The sequence below is a fragment of the Nuphar pumila genome, chromosome 11 (genome assembly GCF_984573655.1).
Source record: "Nuphar pumila chromosome 11, dmNupPumi1.hap1.1, whole genome shotgun sequence".
NCBI lineage: Eukaryota > Viridiplantae > Streptophyta > Magnoliopsida > Nymphaeales > Nymphaeaceae > Nuphar > Nuphar pumila.
Window position 1 is genome coordinate 43,278,384 of NC_143259.1, and position 25,515 is coordinate 43,303,898.

Consider the following 25,515-nt stretch of genomic DNA (forward strand, 5'->3'; position numbering starts at 1 on the left):
ATCAAATCCCCAACTGAATTTTGGATCCATCTAGAATCTCGATCCACTTGCAATATCTAAATCCAAATACTGGATTTCATATGAACTTATTCGGATCCAAGATTCATTTGGATCAAATTCATTCAAAATAATATCATATTATCATATCTATTATAAAGAAATTTCACTTTTATTTATTTCAATAATTATCAAAATTTTACAGATTTTTTCTTCCTTCTCCCTTAAAAGAAATTTCGTCCTCAAACTTCATTACACATACTAATCAAATAGATGTGGGTACTTGTCTCGCATTGCCACCTCAGGTTCCCAAATACATTCTTCAAGGCTTTGATGTTGCCATCTCACCTTGGGCAATGAAACGGTCATGTTTCGCCACATTCGTTCTCTACGATTTACAATTTTGACTAGTCTTTCCTTTACTGTCAGTTCTTCTTGCACATTTACGTCTTCAAACTAAATCATATGAGAGGGGTCCTGTATGTATTTTCTTAACATCGACACATGAAAAAATATTATGAATCTTTGCAAACTAAATAGGCAACTCCACTCGGTAAGCCATTTCATCGATCCGCTCTAATATAACAAATGGTCCCATATATCTGGACTCAAATTTCCATTCTTATCGAATCTGAATACACTTTTAGTCGGTGACACTTTTATAAATACAGAATCCTCCAAATCAAATGTGAGTTCTCTGCACCGTTGATCAACGTAACTTTTCTGCCAACTCTGAGCTGTGCACAATCGATCTTGTATCATCTTGATCTGCTCGATATAATATTGGATTACCATCAGTGACTCCATTGTTTTCATGAACTTCAAAGTAATATTTGTATTGCATGTCAACAAGGCAAAAGTCATTCTTTGCACTTCCCATTATCTTTGCACATAGATTTTACACCACCTAAACTTATATACTCTAATGTTTGAGCTTTGTGCCATCTACATGATAGCATGAAAATCATATGTTGAAAAAGTTTTTTGAATGTTCAAAGTGAGTGTTAACAATGTTTTTAACAGAAAATCATTTTTTTGTAAACTAATGGAGATAGAGAATATCAGGCATTGGATCATTTTCTTCATGAATGTGGCATTAGACATCGAGTGTCGTGTCCCTACCCAATACTAAACTTATGCCTTTAGTACAATCGTGTATTTAATCAAGAGGATTTCTATTTCAGTAAATAACTAAAAAATCTCCTTTCCAAATTCTTCAAACAAAACCCTGACTATTCTTTTCTTCAAGTTTTTTGTCGTGCTTGTTTTCCTTGTCTCATACCCTACCAAGATCACAAGCTACACAATAAATCTCAACATCATATTTTGTGAGATATAATTCTATGCATCAAGAATATCAATGTCTAAACCCTTCTACAGGGACAATATATTTATCTATCACAATGTTATTTTTATGATTCAAAGTTCCCATTTCAAAACCATAATATACTCAAAGAAAATGACAATGCCAATCTCACCATTCAAATTCCCATTTTTTATTCTCAGCAATCTATCCAAGGCCCAAACCATGGTGACAATGTCTCTCTCAATTCTCCTAACTAGGGTTCTATAACAACCACACAATTCAACTTAGAGCAAATTCAGTGATCCTCAAACCTTAGCCAAGTCATCAAACCTGGCTCTCCTGAATCTCTTGAACTAACTCCACAAGCTTCTCTAACTATTTGTACAATTTGCTCTTTACCCTATGCTCTTATTGTTAGTTTAACCTTGTGAAAAATGGATTTCAGAAAAGAGATCTCAAGCCTAGAGGCATGTTCTTAAGATTGCTATCTTTAGAACTTCAATCACCCTACTCCGGAAATTCTGAAGATGCGAAAAAGGGTTTTGTTACGACTGAGTTCCCAAGATACAACTAGGCTTGAACCTCAAGAGAGACACTGCTTCGCAAGAATAGATGACCTCTCCCACACATGAACTCTGCAAGCCAAAACCAAGAAAAAAGAAATGGAGAAAACTAAAGAGTTAGAAATTCCGATTATTTAAAAGTCAAAAAATGAAGAGATTTATAGACTTGTGAGAAAAGCCAAAACATTTTGAGATAAATGAGATTAATGGCCATAAACCAGACGGTTTGAAAATAGAACGAAAAGGTCCTTGAACGGTCACCCATTTTTTATTGTCAATCAAAGGCCTTCAAAACCGTCCAACAGTCACAAAGCGCCATAAACTCAATATAAATGCTATTAAAACCATTCAAATGGCCAGATATCTCAAAATCAAAAAATCAAAACAGACATTTGCGCCTCATATGCACCTCGCATCGCTGCGAGCATGCGAAGTGCGCCATCAAAATGCCACATTGTGCCTCAAGCGCCCTTACGCACACACACGCGCGTGCGCGCTTGCGCGTGCGCGCGTCTGTTGCTGCACGATACGCAACAACGTCCGCAAGCCACCCCAAGACACATGGATTACCAAAGTAAAGAATAGATAACAAAGCTTGTATTTAAACCACTAGAAAAACTGATTTCTCTTAGATATGGGACTAAACCTTTTAAAGCACTTTTGGTGGAAAGAAATCACCAATTTTAAAACTTTCCTAACAATCCCCCACTAGTTGTAAAATATATTTGGCTTGCATAGAAACTTATGCATCAGTGAGAGTGTTTGCAAGACTTGAACCCCCACTTTTTGAAAGAAAACCTAAATTAATGAAGGTGCTAAGTGGACTTACCTTGAACTTAGCTCCTTATATTGTTAACAGAGTTTTTCAATCATATATAGGTTTCCAAAAATTCAATTGTGTGGATTTCATGTTGGCACATTTAGAGCCTTGTGCTTCTCTGAATTCATGAGTGCTCTAGAGAATTGCCAATTCTCATAAGAAACGGCTCACATTTCTACACTCATATAGGTGAGTTTGTCTAGGTGTATTGTACCACACACCCTAGCCTTAAGGCCTACAAACTCATTAAGAGCTATTAGCTCAACCCTCACATTAGTTACAGCTCATGAGCACACATCAGTAATGGGCTTACATAAATATGCTCAATATCTGTCATTCACCAATTTGTTTCCCATTAAACCTATGCATGTGGGATCTCCAACGCTCTAGGTTGGGTATCCTTAGGTGATGACTTAATTGGCTTAATTCTCATTCCCCTCGATGTTTTATTGATGACATCTCTCGAAAGGCCTTTCGTAAATGGGTCTGCCAAAATTTTGACACGACTTTACATATTTCAATGAAATAATATTGTCATCAATCATTTGTCTTATAAAACTGTGTCTTAGACTAATATGTCTAGACTTTTCATTGTATTTCATATTACCTGCTTTACATACAGCTGATTGGCTGTCACAAAAGATTGAAATAACAGGTATAGGCTTCTCACCTAGTAGAATATCCACTAGCATATTCTTAAGTCATTCAGCTTCTCTACAAGCAGATGCTAAAGCAATAAACTCAGATTCTATTGTAGAATGAGTTATACAGGTCTGTTTCTTAGATCCCCATGCAACTGCTCCTCCACCAAGGGTAAAAACCCAACCACTCGTAGACTTGGAATCTTTAAAGTCGGTATTCCAACTTACATCACTATACCCTTTAATAATAGCAGAAAACTCGGTATAGTGAATTCCATAGTCTAACGTATGCTTTAGATATCTAAGAATCATGTTCACTGCATTCCAATGTTGATGACCAGGATTATTAGTGTATCTACACACTTTACTCATTGCATAGGCAATATCAGGCCTTGTGTAGTTCATTGCATATATAAGGCTACCTACAACACTAGCATATTTTAATTGTTGAATACTTGCAACAACATTAAGAGTCAATTTCATATTTGGATCATATGGGGTGCATGTTGGTGAACTATTAAGATATCCATACTTTGTAAGAATTTTCTCAATATAATGTGATTGACATAGTGCAATGCTATTATTATTTCTTACAATTTTGATTCCTAAAATAACATCTGCCACACCCAAATCTTTCATACAAACACTGAAGATAAAAATCTTTTTGTTTGATTTATGCATTCACTATTGAAACCCAAAATAAGCATATCATCAACATATAAATAAATAATAATAATTGAGCTACTATCTACTTTACTGTAGACACATTTGTCAGCATCATAAATTTTAAAACCATTATGTACCAGAGCACTATCAAATTTTTCATGCCATTGCTTAGGGGCTTGTTTTAATCCATATAAGGATTTCTCAAGTTTGCATACTTTGCGCTCTTGCCCTAGTACTACAAAACCGTCAGGTTGCTCCATATATATATCTTCATCTAATTCTCCATTCAAAAAGGTTGTTTTCACGTCCATTTGATGAATTTGAAGCTTATATATGGTAGCCATGGTAATCAAAATTCTAATAGTAGATATTCTGGTTAGAGGAGCAAAAGTATCAAAATAATCAATACCTTCTTTTTATTTAAAACCTTTTGCAACCAAACGAGTTTTAAATTTAACGATTGTACCATCAACTTTTAATTTCTTTTTGAAAATCCATTTGCAGCCAATAGTTTTGCAACCAACAGATAAATCCACTAATTTCCAAACATTATTAGACATAATTGATTCAATTTCATCATTAATAGCTTCTCTCCAAAAGGCAGCATCTTGAGAAGACATTGCCTCTTGAAAAGACACAGGGTCATTCTTAATTAGAAATGTATAAAAGTCAAAACCAAAATTGGTTGGTTTTCTAATGCGTTTACTGTGCCTAACTTCAGTTTCTGGTTCAGCAGCACAATCATTAGAATATTCAATCATGTCATTAATAGGATGTTCATCTACTATAATACGACTACCATCAAGAAGAGAATCAAATGCATTTTTATGTTCTATGAAAGATGCATCTCTAGATTCTATAATAACATCATTAACAATGTTCAAAAATCTATATGCTTTACTATGTTCAGCATACCCAACAAAAGTACATTTAAATGTTTTAGGTCCAACCTTCTTCCTTTTATTTTCTGGAATTTTAACATATGCTAAACAACCCCAAACACGAAAATAACTAAGATTAGGTTTCTTACCAAAACACAATTCATAAGGTGATTTTTCATATTTGGAATAAGGAACTCTGTTAAGAATATAACAAGCAGAAAGTATAGCCTCTCCCCATAAGTTGGAATGCAAATCTGTATTAAGAAGCATAAGATTCATCATTTCTACAAGTGTTCTGTTTTTCCTTTCTGCTACTCCATTCTGTTCATGAGTTCTAGGAGCTGACGTTTGATGGATAATACCATTATCTTCACAAAATTTATCAAATTCTCCACCTAAGTATTCACCTCCTCTATCTGTTCTTAAATATACAATCTTTGTTTTAAACCTATTTTGTACTTCAGTTAGATAAAGAAGAAATTTGGAAAATGCTTCAGATTTATGTTTCAATAAATAAACATAACATAATTTCGAGTAATCATCTATAAAGGTAATAAAGTACCTATTGCCACAATGACTCAAAACATTATCCATCATACACACATCATAATGCATTAATTCAATTAGCTTAGTTTGAATGTATGTCTCACACTTATGTTTATGTTCTATTCTAACATGACAATGAAGAAGACCAAAGTTATTCATATTATGAATGCAACGAGAATTTATATGTCCTAATTGTGAATGCCAAAGAAAATAAGAGTCAACCATATAAACAGAAGTAGTAGCTTCATTTATGCTCATCTTGAACATACCACAAGTGGCAAACCCTTTTCCTACAAAGATTTTTCCTTTGGTCACAATTACAATCCCAGACTCAATAACAATCTTAAAACCATTTCGTGACACGAGATTTGTAGAGATTAATTTTTTTTGAACTTCTGGAGCGTAGTAGACATTCTCAAGTGTTAGGACTTTCTTGGAGGTGAACTTAATCTCCACACTCCCTTTTCCTAGCACTTTAGTTGAGGAAGAGTTTCCCATAAAGAGATTGCATCTCTGCCCCACTACTTCATACGACTTGAACAAGTTTATGTCGTTTGCCACATGAACAATGCTTCAAATATCCAGGTACCAGTCCTTATTTGCAGCCACCATAAAGATTTCAGAGATTACAACAACAAGCCTCTCTTCTAACTCATTTGGCTTAGGACCAGTCCTCTTCCGTTCTCTGCATTCTCTAGCAAAATGGCCAAACTTGCCACAAACATAGCAACTAATTTTCTTTTTATCAGTTGGTTTTTTCCCTTTCACGAAATTCTTTTTGATTATTTGGGTTTTCATGATTTTGCCACCTTTGTTACTAACAAAATTCACTTTAGGATAACCCTCTTTAGGACTCAAATTCTTTTTGTCACGAAGATGAGTCTCCTCCTCAATTTGGATGTCCTTAAGAAGACCATCTAAAGTGATTTTCTCATTTTTATGTTTTAGGTGATTCCTATATTCTTTCCAGGAATCCGATAGTTTTCCAATGATGACAGCAACTTGGAAGTCATCATCAAGATACATATCTTCTCCTTTGATCTTATAGGCCAATATTTGCATCTCATGAATTTGAGCAAGTATAGGCTTATCATCAACAATAGAAAAATTAACATACTGATCTACGATAAACCTTTTGTTACCAGCATCTTCTGCATTGTACTTGATCTCGAGAGCATTCCACAACTCTCCAGCCGACTCCAATGGTGAATACAAGTCAAAGAAAGAATCAACTTAAGTGTTTAGGATATGCCCTTTGCATCAGTAGTTGTCAGTATGCCACTTCTCTCACTCTTTCTTCTGTTCTTCTGTCTCAACTTCTCCAACAACCATAATGAGACAGGGCTTTTTGAGAACATAGTCGATATGCAGTTCGGACAGCAAGAAAGAGACCTTTGATTGCCACCGCTTGAAGTTTGATCCATCAAATCGATCGAGTTTTTCAAGGTCACGACTAAGCAGATTGATGGAGTTGGATGTTGAACTAGAGGCCATATTGAAGTTCTAAAACTGTTAGTCCAACCTTGTGAAAAATGGATTTCAGAAAAGAGATCTCAAGCCTAGAGGCACGTTCTTAAGATAACTATCTTTAGAACTTCAATCACCCCACTCCGGGAATTCCGAAGATGCAAAAAAGGGTTTTGTTACGACTGAGTTCCCAGGATACAACTAGGCTTGAACCTCAAGAGAGTCACTGCTTCGCAAGAACAGATGACCTTTCCCACACATTAACTCTGCAAGCCAAAACCAGGAAGAAAGAAATGGAGAAAACAGGAGAGTCAGAAATTCCGATTATTTAAAAGTCAAAAAATGAAGAGATTTATAGACTTGTGAGAAAGGCCAAAACGTTTTGAGATAAATGAGATTAATGGCCATAAACCAGACGGTTTGAAAATAGGACGAAAAGGTCCTTGAACGGTCACCCACCTTTGACTGTCAATCAAAGGCCTTCAAAACCGTCCAACAGTCACAAAGCGCCATAAACTCAATATAAATGCTATTAAAACCTTTCAAACGGCCAGATATCTCAAAACCGAAAAATCAAAACAGACATTTGCGCCTCATATGCACCTCGCACCACTGCGAGCGTGCGAAGTGCGCCATCAAAACACCATATTGCACCTCAAACGCCCTTGCGCGCACGCGCGTTCGTTGCTACACGATGCACAACAACGTCTGCAAGCCACCCCAAGACACATGGATTACCAAAGTAAAGAATAGATAACAAAGCCTGTATTTAAACCACTAGAAAAACTGATTTCTCTTAGATATGGGACTAAACCTTTTAAAGCACTTTTGGTGGAAAGAAATTACCAATTTTAAAACTTTCCTAACACTTATGGCTCAATTTTACTCAAGATGTTGAACCTAAGACCTTTCGTCAAGCCAATCAAATCCCTCATTGGAGTGCAGCTATGAAAAAAGAGCATGATGCTCTAATGCAAAATGACACTTGAACTTAAGAACCTTCTAGCCCATCTCGGCGTGTGATTAGTTACAAATGAAACTTTAAAGTTAAGCAAAAAGCATATGGCACCCTTGAACGTTATAAGACTCATTTAGTCAACAGAGAATACAATAAGGAAGAAGACATCAATTATTTTGAGATATTCAACCCTATGATAAAACCTATCACAGTGTGAACTGTCTTATACATTGTTGTTGGATACAAGTGGCTAATTAGTCAGCTAGACATTAACAATGTGTTTTTATATGGGAACTTAAAATGAAATGGTTTATATGTCTCAACCGTTGGGGTTCCAAGACCCAATGCATCTTGATTATTTTCCTTGTCTTTGCAAGGAAATCTATGGCCTAAAACAAGCTCCTAAATACATGGTATAACACTCGAGTAATGCTTTATTAGCAATGGCTGGATCTTGTAGCAACCAATACTTTTTATTCTCAACAAAGAAAAATGATTGATGTATGTTTTAGTATATGTTGATGACATACTTGTCATTAGAAACTTATCTAGTGAGATCCATTATCTAGTCACTCAACTTAGTTAGACCTTTGCTCTCAAAGATTTGAGTGATTGACATATTTTAGAGCATTGAAGCTGTCTATATGCTCGAAGGACTTATGCTTTCTCAAAAAAAAAAAAACATATTAGATCTCCTTCTCAGGGCAAACATAATTGGGGCAAAACAAATGGGTACTCTTCTATCTAGTTCTTTGGTTCTCAATAAGTCCATATATGGGTTTCATGACCCAACCATGTCTAGAAGCATAATTGGAGCTATGCAATACCTGACCTGACATAACATTTGCAATAATAAGGTTTGTCAATTTATACAATCTCTCATAGTGGGCCACTAGGCAGCAATCAAATGGATCCTTTGATATATCAATCTGACCACCAATTTTGGTCATCTTATTCAGCCATCATCCAATTGGACTCTTTTCACATATTTTGATGCGGGTTAGGTGGGATGTCTTGATGATCACAAAGTCTAGTGGAGGCTATGCTATCTTTTTAGGACCAAACATTCTTTTTTAAGCTTTACAAACCAAACATAGTTGCCTCTCCTAGTACTGAAGCAGAACATAGAGCAATTGTGAATGAAAGCTGTAACAAAACTTTTATGGACCCAATATATCTTAAAAGAATTGAGAATATCAAATTCATCTCCTATATTGTGGTGATCATTGAACCATGTTAAAATCTCTCTATTCTTGTTTCTATTGTGCATTAAAATATCACATACTGGTTGTTTAATCCTTTTTTTCATGATTCAACAATGTTTAAGCTAATAAACAGGCCCATTCATGTGATTTAATGAGCTAGAAACTCAAGCCTGATGGGGTTTTCTTCAACCAGACTTATTCATCTCCATCTGTTAAATGTCTATTATGTTCAATACTTCATGCCTGTGTAGGTGAAAAAAAGAGGCAGATATTTGATAGTTGATGTTTGGGTTGGTGGGAAAGGAGGACAGGGAAAGCCTGATGAAGCGAGAAAGAAAGTTGAGGGTATATTTATTAATTTACCCTTAAAACTCAACTTGGGTTAATAGTAACTAAAGTCAAAATTTCAAAAATAGTACAAAGCATGAATTTAGGTATGCATTTAAAAAAAAACCAAACTTAAGGTGTGCTTTCATCACAAAAAACTTAGGCGCGTCTAAAAATTTTGCCCAAAAAAATAAAGAGTTAAAAAAAAAGATTCTTTTTAACAATAAAGTTTCACTATTACTCTAAACATTAAAATTAGGGTTATTTATGTAAAACCATGTCCAATAGTTCTATATAATTCTACTTTATAGGTTTGATATTCAAACGCATACTTCACTTGTTTTATGGTTAAACAAACTTGCAGTTAATCTATAAGTTGGTGTCTCCTATTTTCACCAAAATTCATGATTTTACATCTAAGAGATGCTTATTTCAAGGGTGAGAATGATAACTGGGTGTCATGTTAAACTCATTTCTAATGGAAAGTTAGATAGTCTGAGACCCTTTTTCATATGAAAGAGTATTTTTGCATGTGTATTCTTTTTTTACATGAGAAAGATGAGTAAGAATCTCATAGGGGATGAAGAATGATATCATGCACCCTTTATGGTATATGAATTAACATGAACTTCACATGGTTTATGGTATATGAAATTGATATTTATATGATTTTTGGAAAAAATAGACTATTGTCCAAAAAATATTGCAGAACCTCCAATTTGTGTACCTAACAGAATCACAATATAAAAAATTCAAGTCATTTCTTCAACTAGCTTATTTGTAAAAATGAAACCAATTGAAATGAGACCGATTATGAGAGAGAGAGAGAGAGAGAGAGAGAGAGAGAGAGAGAGAGAGAGAGAGAGAGAGAGAGAGAGCAGGGATAAAGACAGGTCTAATGAAGGTAAAGTTGAAAAACTTTTAAATGTATTCAGTCTAACCATAGTTAAATCGAAGCGATTAAGGGGCACACAATTGCATGAGAAAAAAAGGCCATTGAAATGCAAAGTTTTTTCAAGGCCTGAATACAAATCTTAAAAAAGAAAAGATGTGTTTTTGTAAATAGCACTTTTAAAGAAAATTTGCATGCAAAAATAAACCTCTTATGGAAGGATAGTGTCTTAAAAAAAGGACTTGCATAAAAGGAAATATTTTACTAAGCAATAAAGTTTCACTATGGCCAGAGTTCTAAAATTAGTATTATTTCTAAAACTATATCGATATTTTTTTTTTTACTGTTTCAAATAGAAAAGTCAGTTAGTGTGAAAGCATTTTCATATAAAAGGGCATTGTCGTATCTGTTTGTTTCGAGTGGAAAAGGTGAGTAAGAACCTAGCCGTGTTTGTTTCATAACAAATTTAAAAGGTGAGTGAGAAATTCACATGGGATTAACAAAGATATCATGCATCCTTGTATGATATATGAATTAAGGCAAACCTTGCATAGTATATGGTATACAAAATGGAGATTTTCATCATTTTAAAAAGATATAAATCATCATTCAGAAAATAACATAAAACCTTCAATTCACATACCAAGCAAAGTGATGTTTTGAAAGTATAGAAGTCAGATCTTGCCCCAACTTACTAGTAAAAAAATAAAACCTACTGAAATATGGTTGGTCATGAGAACCAGAGAGAGGAGGTATTTTGCAGAGAGAGAGAGAGATTACTTGTAGGGGCAATGGTATAAGGAGGCATCCAGCTACATAGAAATGACATAAGAGGCATGAGGTGAGGATGCGATAGGGTATACATTTTTAGAGGTGGTTCTCATAAGTCATCTTCTTTGGTGAGAAATTCATTTGGAAGGGGGGGATGATAGGAAATGTATTTCTTAAGAAACCGACATTAGAAGGAAAACTGGCATCCCATTAACCATAGGCCTCAGTTAAGTGTGTCAATTCCACACAGGTGAGAACAGACACAAATAAGTTGTTTTATGTGAAAGCATGTGAAATAAAAGCATCCTTAAAAAAAAATTTGCTGATTTAACCCTTATCTTTTTTCTCTTCCTATTTTATACCTTTTTCATTTATCTCCCCTGAAATCACACGATCTCACTAGATTACACGAGCCAAATCAGTGATTCATTCAGAGTGTCTCAAATGAGAGATAAAAAGAGAGCTTTTGCATCAAGATAGGTCATTCTGAACGAGGTGGGAGAGAACATGGTGATCATGGACTTGTGTAGTAGTTGTGAGAATTTGTTTCTTGTGGAGGGGGGGATTCATGGGGGTAAAAATTGGTAAAGAGAAAAAATATTTAATGATGGTAGAACTGGTATAATCTTGAATTTGTTAACCATGGTTAAGGAAGAACAGTACTAGTGGTACAAATTAGAATAATGGAAGATAAAACTAGGTGTGGTTTTAACTTGTACATTTTGAGTATGAATTTTAATTACAAAAGGAATTTTGTATATATGAACCTACTGTTTTGGTAGGTTCATATAGGCGTGTCAAGTCCAAATTTGGATATGTTTTGAGGCATGGGTACCGGGTCTGGACAAAGTTTTTATGGGGTCTGTTATAAGAAAACCATACTCGAACCATATTAAGATTACATGAACCAAACCTGGTTCATATCTATGTATTTTTTATCTTTATATATTAAAAACTCATGGGTCTTAATTGGAACATGGGTCAGACTGACCAGTCTGGTATGAAATTTCACAAATCATACCCAGCTCCATATACTAATTGGACTCTTTAGGTTCGACCCAATGTTTAATCGTACCTTTTTTTATTACCAAATCTTAACCTTATAAGGTTTGGTACGCGTCGAGTCCGACTCAAATATGACTTATTGAGACCACTAAGTTCATATATGGGATTTTTGCTTTTTTACTAATTTATTTTCTCTCAGAGTGCGCACGTGCGAGTTAGAGGAAAAATGTAAAATAAAGGAAAAGGGAGGAAACGGAAAAAAAAAGGTAAGAAATCGAGTGTGGACGAAAAATTTGGGGGAAACAAAGGGAGACCCCGACGCGCGATCTGATGGTTTTGTCCCCAATACCACCTTTCCCCTCCGAAACCGCCCTCCCATGCCCTAAAACCCCCGCGATGGCCCCTCAAAACCGCCCCCAACGCATCGCCACGCGCCCTTCCGAAACCGGCTGGCGGTTTTGACGTTGTCGGGATCCGTGGGAAAAAATCCCCACCGGCCGAAAAAATATCTGGATTTTTCCTGGATTTCTTTTATTTTCACGGAATCAGGAAAATATCTGGTTTTTCTCTGCTCCTTTTTCATCCTCCTCCCTTTGCTCTCCCTTTTCCGTTTGTTGGCTGTTTGATTTTGTTAGGAAAAAGGGGGGTGGGGGGTGGGGTGAGGGTGTTGGCCCGTGTTTATGCAGCCGGGCTCCCAGCCGGGCGGTGGCGGCGGCGGCGCCGCTCCTCACGGACGGAATCCGCCGCCCTGCCGCTCATCCTCCGCGTCTCCGTCGCCGTCCTCGTCGTCGTCCGCCTCGCATCTGGGGTTTGATTCGCTTCAGCACCCGCAGTTCCAGCAACGCCAGGTGAGCCTCTTCAATTTCCATCCTTCATCTGTGTGTGTTTCTCTTGTTATTTGTTTGTTTGGAGTTCGATTCTGAATTGATTCTGTTTCGAAGGCGAGATTCTTCGAGTTTCTGAGTCGATTCTGGGCTTCTTATTATTCTTTTTGTAGAATTCTGCGAGCTAGGGTTTAGTGTTAAAATTGGGAATTGTGTGTTGAACGGGGTTTTGTGTTTTCTTTTCAAGATTTGTTGTTTTCTGAAATTATTTACTTTTGTCTTTTATTTCTTGTAGCTTATTTCCTTGTTGGAGTTCAGTAGCTAGTAGTGAAATTGAGCATGTGTGTGAGAACCCTCATCGAAATTTGCATCGCATTATGGGATTTTGGTAGATCAGTATGGCAGTAAAGTGGATCTTTGATTGCGAGGATAAGTGTTGACCAACGTTAATTGGGAGTCAGAGCTGAATCATAACCGTCTCAAATTAAAAGAAATTGATTTGACATGTTTACTGGAAGCTTGTAAAATGTCAGGAGGTCGTTCCAGAAGCGTGAAATCACAGGAAATTTTTATTCTTTTCTTACTTTGTGAGAAGCTCGCTTCAAGAGAATGGAAATTTTGCTTTTCTCAGTATGAAAGCGAACATACTTAATACTGGTGATGTGCTTGTCATGTTAGGAGCATTGTACTTTCTTCATAGAAAACCTATGTTTTTATTATAAAACCTGCAACACGATGGGTATTTTCAGGAAAAAAGGCTTAAAAGATGTATCTAAGTGAAAAGCCAAAGTCTTACCTACCTTTTAGTGTCACTTCCTACTTTCTCTCATTGTCACTTCTTCCCATTATCCTTCCTAAGCAATATAAGCTCTTTTGCATTAATGCATTTCTTACATGCTTGCCTCTTGCATCGCTTCGCGTATCAGACATTGCTTTTCTTTTTGAGTGCCTCATGCATGAAGCTATAGTGGCTGGAGTTTGTATTGGAGGAGTTTGGATTGTCATGGATGCATCTTGTTGACCATCTAGTTCATGCATAGAACTGTGTGAGTGTGATGGTAGATCCTTTTCACTTCTGCGGGACTCACTTCCTTGCATGTGTGTGTGATCATCGCAAAATTTTTCCTCTTGCATCCTTCTCTCTTTTCCTCCTCTTTTTCCTTTCTAACCTTTATTTCCCCTTTTTGAAGAGGAAAATAAAAGACAGAAAAGAAGAGAGAAGAGAAAAGAAAAGAAAGAAGAGAGAGAAACCCTTTTGCGAAGGTCTCACTTGACCTTAATTTTGGAAAAAGATTTTAAAATTACTCGCCTTTACCAGGGGTAATCGAACCAAGGATCAAATTTATGCCTTTTTCTTTGCTAATATATCATCTAAGAATTTATTCTAAGTCTAAACTGCACAAAGAATCATGCTTGTGTGAATGCAATGATGTATGCTCTTTTGAGAAAATAGTTTAGAGATTTTCTAAATGATTCTGAAATAAATTTGAGAAGGTAGTGGAGAAATGATTCAAAGAGCTGAAATTGATTTGAAAAGAGTTAGATTTTGAATCTAATTTAGATTTTGAAATAGATCTGGAAGAAGAGACTTGAAATTCTAAGTCTTGGAGTGATCATAATTTGAAAAGATAAGCCTTTAGATGAAGAGAAAAGGAAATTTATTCTCAATTCAGAATCAAAAGTCTTGAGAGTGATTTTGAATCTCAAAAATTCGATTTTTCCTAAGTTTTAAATTCAAATCTGGATTTCCGAAATCCAGATCCATCAATAAGTCCCATTTGGATTCTCAAAATCCAATTCCATCTGGGATTCTAGATTTAGAACCCAATTCCACCTCGGATTTAGATTTTCAAATTCAACTCCATTTTGGATCCTAGACTTCAGATCCAATTCCAGTTAGGATTCCAGATCTCGGATTCAACTCCATTTTTGGATTCTAGACTTCGGATCCAATTTCACTTAAAATGTCAGATTTCGATCAAAAGTCCATTCTAGATTTTCAAATCTAATTTCATTTCCAATTCTCATTTCCAAAGCTAATTTCAAATATGTTTTTCAAAATATGAATTCATATTCAAATTCTTGTTTCAGGTCTTGAACTCAAAATTTCTTTTTCAAAATCGATTCTTGAAAATCGATCCAAATTCAAGGTCCATTTTGTCTTTGAAAAAAAATCAAGACTCAATGAAGAATAAATGATAAACTTGATTTAAAGCATGAGTTTTTGAAATCAGAAGATGAATCAGGAACTGAACTTTGAAAATCGGATCCAAAATGCTAAATTGAATTTGAATTTGAATCTGGGAAATGAAAATGAATTTAAACTTTCAAAGTCGAATTTGAACTTTGAAATTGGATTTGGATTGGGCATTGAATTTGGAATACAAGAATGAATTTGAAATCTCAAAGTCAAATTGGACTTTGAAATTGAAATTTGAATCTTTGAAATAAGATAGAAGGATGAATTTGATTTGAGAAATGGAGAAGGTATTTAAAGAATCATCTCAAGATCACTTGGATTTTGAAAAAGAATGTTTGAAAATATGATGTAATTCTATCCTAAATGATGAATGAATTAAAAGAATTTGAAATTTGGTTTTGAAAAGCATATTTCATTCTTTAAATGAATTGAAATAAGATTGAAAATATAATACATCTCTGACTATGGTCATAAAATGTATTATATAATAATCTATATTTGAATTCAGGTGAAGAATAAAACATATTTTGGTGCTTTTATAGAGTTTAAAATGAAATTAACTCTCAATATATCCTGACTATGGCTATTGATATATATTTTGAGTTAATTTTAAGTTAAACTCTGATAAAAGAAGAAAATATTTAAAAATATAATGGTTTTTGAAGAGAGATCCAGTGTTATTCCATAAAAGATGAAAATCATAAGTTTTGTTCACACCTTGACTATGGCCATTGATGCAAATCGTCAACTTAGGATTTGATCACCTATTATTAGAATGGTGTACGTGCCATTCGTGTTCCCATTCGTGAATTTTTGAAATAAAAGAAAAAAATGATATGAGACAAGCATTTCTAGAAAATATGCATGCTCATACATTCTAATCTAGTGCGGGAAATGTAATTTCTCTTTAATACCTAGCTATTACAATTTATTAAATGAAAATTGAAATAATAAAATAAAATTCTAATTTAGAAGAGGGAATCAACATTTCTCATATATCTCTGCAAAACAAGGTTAACATAAAACAAGATACAGAAGATATATGAGAAAGTAAAGAATATTATATAAGAACTAACATGTATATGAGACGTCTTATGTCAAAATTAGAAGATATATTCAGGCAAGGTATAACAACATGATCAATTTATATACATCAAAACATAATACAAGGAGATGATTTATGCTATATGTAGTTAAATTATTACAAAAGAATCAACTTTTATAGATTGATTTCAGCATACATATACTACTTGAGGCCATGAGTGGAATCATCAAAGGAACTTTAGTGGCCTTAACTGATGTATCTTGACTAATCAACTCCAGTAAGATCCGAAAAGATGGAATTCAGCAGAATAAACAGTGAATTTCAATATCAGCAAGATGGTTTTACAGTCTTTTAAATCCTCAAATAGATGGACTCTCTTTCTGGCAGCAGGAAATTAATGTTCCCCAATCAGCAGATAACAGTGGTCTTTGCACAGCAATATCACAAAGGAAATCTTAGTGACATCAACAGTGAACATCTGCCTTGCAGCAGTATAATAAAATGGAAGATGATTATGCGCAGGTGGAGTTGTTATGCTGGTAGTGAGATGAGGTGAGTAAGAAGTCTGATAATGGGAGTGAAGCTGGAATGGAGATAATGCTAAAGAGTGGCTGAAGGTACTATAGCAGTGTGGGGAAAGGAAGGTGCTGACCCCAAGTTTTGCACCGGGTGCTATGATAAAGGGAAAGGGGAAAGGTGTGTAAATTCTTGGCATCAGTGGCATGCTTGCAGGGGCTCATAGAGGTGCATCAATAGGCATGACAAGGGATGATATAATAGTGAAGGAGATGCTGTGGTGTTGAAAGTGCAGATGATGAAAGGTGCAAGTGTCGACAGTGAGGGTGTTATAGCAGGGTAGGGGAAGGAAAGTGCTAGAGAGTATGAAGTAGAGGATGGGTGACAGTAGTGGGATGGTGCTACTGTAGGTACGTGTGTACAGGGGAGTTGAAATGAGATGTTGTGATTACACTATATAATGTTTGTATGAGAAATGTGGTTGTTGAGGGTAATGTTAGAATGTGATGGTGTATGTGTAGGTGAGTGACAAGGAGTGAGAGTGCACTGTGGGATGTAGGTGTGCTGAAGAGGTAAATTCACAAAGGGGTTTGGATATACTGTAGCAGGTGCATAAACGAATGATGAAGTGTGGCTGGAAGCATAGTGCAGGAGGGTAAATGCATACAGGTGGTGACGAAATGAGAAGATGAAAGTGCAAGTGTAGGTGAAATAAAGTGTAAATAAAATACATATAGGGAAATGAATGCCTTAGGGTGTATGCGAACGCAAATAAATCAAAACATACTGATGCACTGATGAACGTATGCAACAATTAGCTAATATTATACAGGAAATAACAGGAAATGCAAAGGTGCTATGTACAAGGTGCTGTGCAAGTATTACGGTGAGGAAGATGGTGTGCAAGTGAGGTGATTGGCAACAAATGAAGAGGTTGGGTTGATTCTCCTGTAGCTGTATCCACCAGGCAACTAACTGTTCAACTCTTGCTCATTGAATGAAACGGTATTTCCATCTAATGATGGACAAATGCAAGAAATGCACATTACTACAAATACTCTCTGGAATCATTCATTGGATTTGATCCTCCAAACATCATTGCAGCAACCGTTGGATATGGGAAGAGTGAAATCACTTTGTAGCAGGCAAGTGTGTATTGAACAAACATGAAATAGTGGGTATTCTGTGCAAGTGACAACGTACAGTAGAGAGGAGGGTGTCAAACGACTATACAGGGTATAAATGCAGTGATAGGCGCTGCACAAACTGCATTTTCTCTGAAATGAGCTGGACGTCTGCTCTTGGGTTATATATAATCTTCTGAACCATTAACTACAGACCACACTGCTGCGCAAAATGTTTTCAGATCTTGTTTCATCCTTTCCAATGAAATTGCTCCAATCAGAATGAGGCTCCGTCCATCATCTGGGATGATAGCTTCATCTAATTCATCACCAATTTCCTCTGAAATGACCTGAACTGGCTTCACTGCAAATGACTGCAAAATCTTTATAACAGCATGAAATTCATTTGAATTGGGGCTATGGTATCCACAAAATTTCTATATATGCACCCAGAAGTCCTTTTGTACATGTTACAGAAAGCAGTTCTTGTGACCCAAGAACCTTCAGGATCTTTACAAATGGCAAATATAGGGTGGGAAGCTCAAATACAATGCAATGTATACAAATGCAGAAGGTGGGAAGGTGCATGGGGGATGGAGTGGACATACAATGGTGTTATGCAAGGTAGGTTGCGTCAGTGATGATGAGTGCTATGTGCTGCCCCAAGTGATGAAGGTTGGCACAAAGGAATTCCAGCAGCATTGCTAGATGAAGAAATGGCACAAGGGCATGAATAGTGCCCTTTGCATGTGTTAAATGATGAAGCAATGTGAATGAAGAATGTTGCACCTGCTGTATGTGTGCTGTATGGTAGGGTGTAATGGTGCACAGGAAGGTGTAAAACTTACGTGCTTATGACGACATATATGCGATTTTCCTGAACATGAGCTCACAAGACGACTTCTCCTGATGGCGTTGTTCTTTCTTTAGCAGGTAAGGCAGTCAGCCTTGAAACCTACCCAATCATGTGCTTTTTGGGTCATGAGCAACCTTAGATGTCCTGAAAGAGCTGGCACCAGCGATGAAAGCTTGCCATATGCTTTGACCACTTACTGTTAACATCCTAAACAGAAAACTGGAGGGGAAATTGCAGTGAAAAGAAGGCTTTCCTAACAGAATGTGTTTACACCTTACTCTAGTACTGGCGAAACTATAGATTCTTCCTTGGCATTATACACGACTGTAAAAGAGAAAAGGGGGAAGACCCTAGCTCCCTGTTCCTTGAAGGCAACCAAGGATCCTCCACCTCCCTTTGCGAACGAATTTTCATCAGGGGCATGTATGCTTGGGACAGGCATGATGGAAACGGAATTTCAGGAATCACAAAATATAAATAAAGTGTAGAAACTGTAAAGAAAGATGATACAAGAACAAAAAAAAAACAAAATGACAACAACGATAATTTAAAGCAAGAAATCAAATAGGAATGGGTAAATTGAGCGTGATGCCTCCTCAGAAGATGAAAACGATGATGGGAAGTATTGTTGTGGGATTACTGTTAGAGGTTTGATAACATCCGACCAAAATTAACATAAAAAAAATTACAAAAATGGAAATAATAACAGAGATTGATGCAGTAAAAAAAAAATGCAAGGACCCTAACATTAATTGACCATAAAGCAATACATGAAACAAAACAGGGAATCCAAAAGTAAAAAAAATGATTGAAGACAGAAGATCAGATATAGGTAGATACTAAAAAAATGCGAGAATTAGAGAAAATTAGAAATAAGAAAAGAAAAAAAGGGAAAAAGGAAGAGAAAGAATAGCATATGGAAATACCAAATATAAAGCCAAAATGCATAAAATGATACTATGGGAAGGAATGCATTATTGAAAAGCAAAAAACATAAATCCAAGCAGCATCGAAATGGATATTACAGGTAAATGAATTGGAATGCTGAAATAAGGGATCATCCGTGAAGTAAATGTAGACATTCAAACATATAACAACAACAACAACAACTACGCCTTCATCCCAAAACATTCAAACATATAACAATCAATCAAATATAACAAAGCTCGATAAATGAAATTAAAATAAAATAGTAGACTGAAGAGAAAAAAAAATACCATCCGATGTGAAAATGCAAAAGACGGATGAAATAATAAGAGAAGAACAGAAAGAGAAAAAAAAGAAAGAAAAAAAAAGAATAATAACAATGAAAATAAGAAAACGAAACCGAAGGAAATTGTAAACGGGAAATCAATGATGAAAGAAAAGAAAGAGATGCTATAACCCGAAGCATAAAAACGATCCCGATGAAAGGCATATCTGTTCAATTAGAGCATAAATAACCCAAAACTTCAAATAAAGCAAAAGGGAAAGAGATGTTGGAGTAAAAACTCCATTGATATAGCAATGTATAGGCTGGTGATGCCATAGGCAGTCCAATGCTACAATAGGTGCGTCAATGGGGGCAAACTCAGAAAGTTAAAAGTAAAGCAGAGGAAGAAAAAGGAAAAGAGTAAAGTAAATGTGAAAATGAGACCAAAATCAGACGAATCGGCGATGCCATTGCGAGGCATCGTCGATCATCAACATATAAGGAAAGTGGTTCAACAAAATCGGAAATCCATGGAAGTAAACACTGGAAATCAAAAAAAAAAAATGCAAATGAAGAGTTACATATAACGGATCATAAAAATGAAAACAGGAAAAATCCAACTATAAACGTGCGTTAAAATCCGTGAAAACCAAAAGAATTTGTGAATAAACGGTTAAAGAGAGGGGGAATGATGACTTACCTCAGTCTTGCAGGGCTTTTGAGGAGGGAGGGGAGGTCTTCCTTCAAGAACTCTAGGAAGGATCAGAGAAATGGGATTGAGAGAAGAAGGGAAGCGTGATCGGGTGGAGGGGTGAACGACGGATGCCAAAACTCGAGCCTCTGCGGTCTCTCTTTATACTGAGAGACCGTTAGAGAAATTGCAAATCGGGTCCTTCCAATTTTTGAGAATTTTCAAGATGGAGGCCTTTTCAACAAGTTTTTCTAAAAAAGTGGTTTTCACAAACCCGATTTTCAAAAAAGGTGCTTTAAAAGGCCATTTTTTTGTATTTTCTTTTTCGATTTTCTTATTTTTTGTTTTTTTCTTGACGTTTTCTACAATTTTTTTGTATTTTTGAAAATAAAAACTCTAAAACTATGGGATTTCTAAACTATTTATAAAAAAAAAATATATTTACAAAAGAGGGGTTTTTCGAGGATTCGAGGTTAATTTCTTCAGAAAACGGGTTTGGATCCAGGTTTTGAGGAAATATTCGAGTTTTGAATATCGAATCGAGAAATGCAGAGCAGTGGATCCAAACGGACACCAGATGGACTGTCTAAGCCTTTCAGAAATTATTTTTGGTATTTTTTTGTAAAATTGGTTTAAAAATTGAATAACGAGGCTCAGATTTGGATTCTGACTGGATCCGGATCCGGATCCGAAATTGAGTCAGATATATAAAATGAATTTGGATTCCAGTGAATCCGAGAAATAACTGGAATTTAGATTGAAAATGACTCAATTTATTCAGAAAATGGGGGCCAGGGGCAAGAAGGGAATATTTACAAAATTTTGAAAAATTTGGGGTGTTCACAGTGTGCTTCATCTATCCTTTTCCTTTTGTGCTGAGATTGAGTGGGGCATGGGGTTGGGACTATAGCGAATTTGCTGACTCTGAATCATCATAAACTGAAGAACTTTATGGAAATACGAAAATTGGGTCACGAGTGATTACAATTAGAGATGGAAAGCATGGGTTTTGATGGAGAGTTGGAACGAGCCTATAAGATTAGGACAAAGAAGCCTCTGAGCGATGCATGTGACTACTGTAGCCTGCTTTGTGAATGGATATGGTCTATCATACTCAAGCTGGGTACAGATCGCGGGAGGTATTTGAGTGCATAACTAATGGACTATGGTAAGCACAATGACTAGTACAAGTGACTATTGGCTGCAGATAGGCCTTACCACTGTTCAAAATCTGTTGCTACAAAACTCACACAGTAGATTTGGGAATGGAAAAGAAGGAGCCTGCTGCAAAAGGAAGTATACAAAGAGGCTGGAAGAAATATACAATGAGACAAATTGAAAGAAGCAGGAAGCAAAAGAACATAGTTTATGGCATTGTTACTAGGTTTACAACCATTGAACTAGAAAATCGTTTGCACATAGAGGAATTGTATGTTGGCAGGAGGAAAAAAGGAAGGTTTTTGTCATGTGTGAGTCCACAGTTTTACATTTTATACTGACCCTTATCCATACTTTGTTATTCAGCACACACACACAGTTTGGGGGATACATGCCAATATGATTTGAACCCAAGGCCCTTTAATCAGTCCAGCTTTCTTATTCACCTTGTTTATAACATATAAGTAATATAGTTACTAAATAGTGATTTTCTTTATTACTTAGCTACTAAATAACTTTTAAGACTCAACCATGATATCAATATCTCTCTCTCTCTCATACACACACATGCACGTGTATGGTGTATGTATGTCTGTATTTGGTATGAATTTACCCTGCTTAGCTGCATCAACAAAAGCCTTATGACCCATGACCTTGATGACCATGGTTCAGTAAACTAATGGTTGATTTGGTCAAAGACAAACTGCTGGTGTTAAGGCATGTAATCACTGTAACTGGGAGAGAGATAGTGACTCTTTCTTAGGTTGCTTTTGAACTGATAACAATTGGCATCAACTAAATTAGCTTGGTTTTTGCTTGTATTACTTCCTGGGTTTGTCATTTTCTAGTTAAATCATCCAATTAAAAAGGATAAAATCCTTTAACTGCAATTGTTTGACAAGGGGGATAAGTTGTCTACTTGCAATATCTTGGGCTTTTGACAATGGTTTTATAGCTAGCGCTTTCATTAACAGGTTTGCCAAGGTTCATAGCGAGCAGTAGCATTGAAAAATGCATAGGCTGATCTCTGCCAGACTATCTCACAGGCATATTCCCAACTTACCAGTTACCCTTGTGTCATGCCCCCTTATACAATGAAAAATTAAACAACGATGGCATGCCATGTGTCCTTTTTGTTGTCCATGTGACCATATATAAATGTACATCCTTGACAAATGAACAAAGGTCATTAAAAGCAACTAATGCTGTAACGCCCCAAAATTTCAAACTTGCGAACCTTTCAGAAAACTGGCAAGAGACTAGAAAAAACATCTTTCCTTTCAGAGTTTGTTTATGAAATCAGTGAAAGACTATTCTTTTGTTGAATTTAGAAAGGCAAGCTGACAACTTTGAGCACGTTAGCTAAAAGAACCAAAAAGTACAAAATTCGAATATTCAAAGGAAAACCCGTGACAAAACCCAAAAATGTCCAGGAGGTGAGCTAAGAGCAGGAAAAAGAAAATCTTGAAGCCATCTTGCCATCGCGCTATCGCTCGTGGTGTACCTAATCATCACCTGTACCCATATAATGAGTTAGTTTCGCGAAAAACTAGTAGGTGCACAAGAGAGACTATAGGAAACTGAATTAAGTACATTTAATTCAGCATGCTACGCAGTTTAAAGCAGATCAACTATTAAACAGTTCAAAGCAAGTAAGCAGTTCAAAGCAAGTAAGCAGTGCAATTGTCAAAACATAGCATGGCGATTCATTTGATCGTAAGCTGTGAACTACCACACAACTAACAGTTTCCGTTCCTTGAACGGGGTCTCTGCATTTAATCATTATCAGGTCATTGTTTGTCGCTCTCACTATTTCTAACAAACTCTTTGTCCTGAACAACCTTAATTTATTTTCAATCTCTTAAGGCCTTACACGACCAACTGTCACCTGTTATGACTCGCTTAAGGCGTCATACTTTCTAAGAAAAACCCCTGCCTTCTATAGAAGGTCCAAAACATGATATAAAATCAATAAAGATCTGATTCTCACATCTGAGTTCTGCATGTAATCATGCTAAAACAGAAAGCCAAATCTATAAATTCATAATTGGCTATCAATATCAATCTCAGAAGATTATCATAGCTCACCATAACTTTTTATGGTAATCAAAATCATAAGTTTCACGTCGGATCGCTTGGTTTGGGAAATGTACGACCTCACAAGGAATTACCGCCCTAAATGGTATACCTGGTCTTGGACAATATACTTCCTCACAGGAGTTCATCGTCTTTGCGGCTACCTGCTCTTGCACAGTGCACATCCTCACAAAGAATCTACCACTCTAGTCGATTTACCAGATCTTGATCATACATACCCTCACAAAGAATCCTTTTGGGAACCCGATCCTCAACAAATGCCATATCCAATAAAAATTATTGTGATACACGCATCAACACAAATGACCGCTCTCAGGCTCGATAGCCACTACTATAATTAGCAAGATCAACGCCGGATCACCTGGTCTGGGAAATGTGCAACCTCAGAAGGAATTACCGCCCTAGATGGTATACCTGGTCTTGGACCATACACTTCCTCACAGGAGTTCACCGTCTTTACGGCTATCCGCTCGTGGACTGTGTACATCTTCATAGAGAATCTACCACCCTAGCCGGGTCACCTGGTCTTGACCATACACGTTTGGAGATCAGGTCCTCAACAGATACCATACTCAGTGATACATGCATCAATACATTCGACTGCTCCGAACAATTGACCGCTCTTGGGGTCAGTAACCACCAATATGGGCACAAGCATGAATACCAACAATATGCATCGTATCACTTCACATAGTAAAATAAATCACAAGATCACACGTTCTTCCAACAAGGTTCCATGAACTATGAACATTTATCACATGCTTTCAACATTTCTTATCATGTGACATTTCAATAACATTACACAGAAGCATATTATACTACGCATCATATTATTGCCACAAGGAACATTGCATTCCTCAAATAGGACCTCAAAGCATGCATAAACAACACACGAGAACACGCAGATTATATAATATGAATCAACTAAACATCAACATATGTAATTCCTACGTAGTTCAATAAATTCACAGGATTCAAGGTATATGTGCAAATAATCAAATCATTGCATCATCATATGCATTCACAATTCTTATCTCAAAGCACATCGCATTCGACTTTTCTAGCGTATAACTCACGCACATATCTTTAAGACATTTCAATCAAATTCAAGATACTTAACAATCATGTTATATAGGTATGCTATATTCACACAAACAATCATAATGCAATCTTCAGCAATACAACTATGTAGGCGTGACATGTCATTTACCTGCATAAGCATCATAATCATAAGAATCTCGGAGACACAAAAGTCATACGTAATTTCATCGATAAGCTTTTACTTGACAAAAAATACACATCCAAAATACACGAAAGTCTTATGACCCATCAACTAGTTTGAACAAACTTTATGTTTCGATATTACTGGCCTGTGGGTATGCGCAGACAAAACATAGAAACAACTGAGACTAGTTCGGGCATCTGTTATTTTATGTATTTTCAATAACCCGAATAGCTAGTTGAATCCGCTCCTAAGGGGACGACTTTCGGCCGAGAGAGGATTCCCTAAAGGTAGGTATTGAGCAACAGATGCATCCAACTTCTGCAGAAGTCCATGGGATCTACCACCTTGGATAATGTCTGGTAGTCCCTTCCCCTAACTTCAATGATTGGGGACGCCAGATCTTTGCCCGTGGGGTGGTTGTTAACAACCTATCCATTGCAGTTTTGTACCGCTCTGTCATCTCCCTTAAGCATCATAATCATAAGAATCTCGGAGACACAAAAGTCATACGTAATTTCATCGATAAGCTTTTACTTGACAAA

General features: G+C 36.2%; 1 protein-coding gene across 1 annotated transcript in view; it reads left to right on the forward strand.

Annotated features, from left to right (window-relative positions):
• Positions 1-12,340: 12,340 nt before the first annotated feature.
• The window catches only part of LOC149822319 (chromatin remodeling ATPase BRAHMA-like), a 61,776-nt gene continuing 48,601 nt past the window's right edge, over positions 12,341-25,515 (forward strand). The window contains exon 1 of the mRNA XM_089981109.1: positions 12,341-12,893. Coding sequence (XP_089837235.1) covers positions 12,726-12,893 — 168 coding nt within the window. The 5' untranslated portion in view covers positions 12,341-12,725. The remainder of the gene's footprint in view (positions 12,894-25,515) is intronic.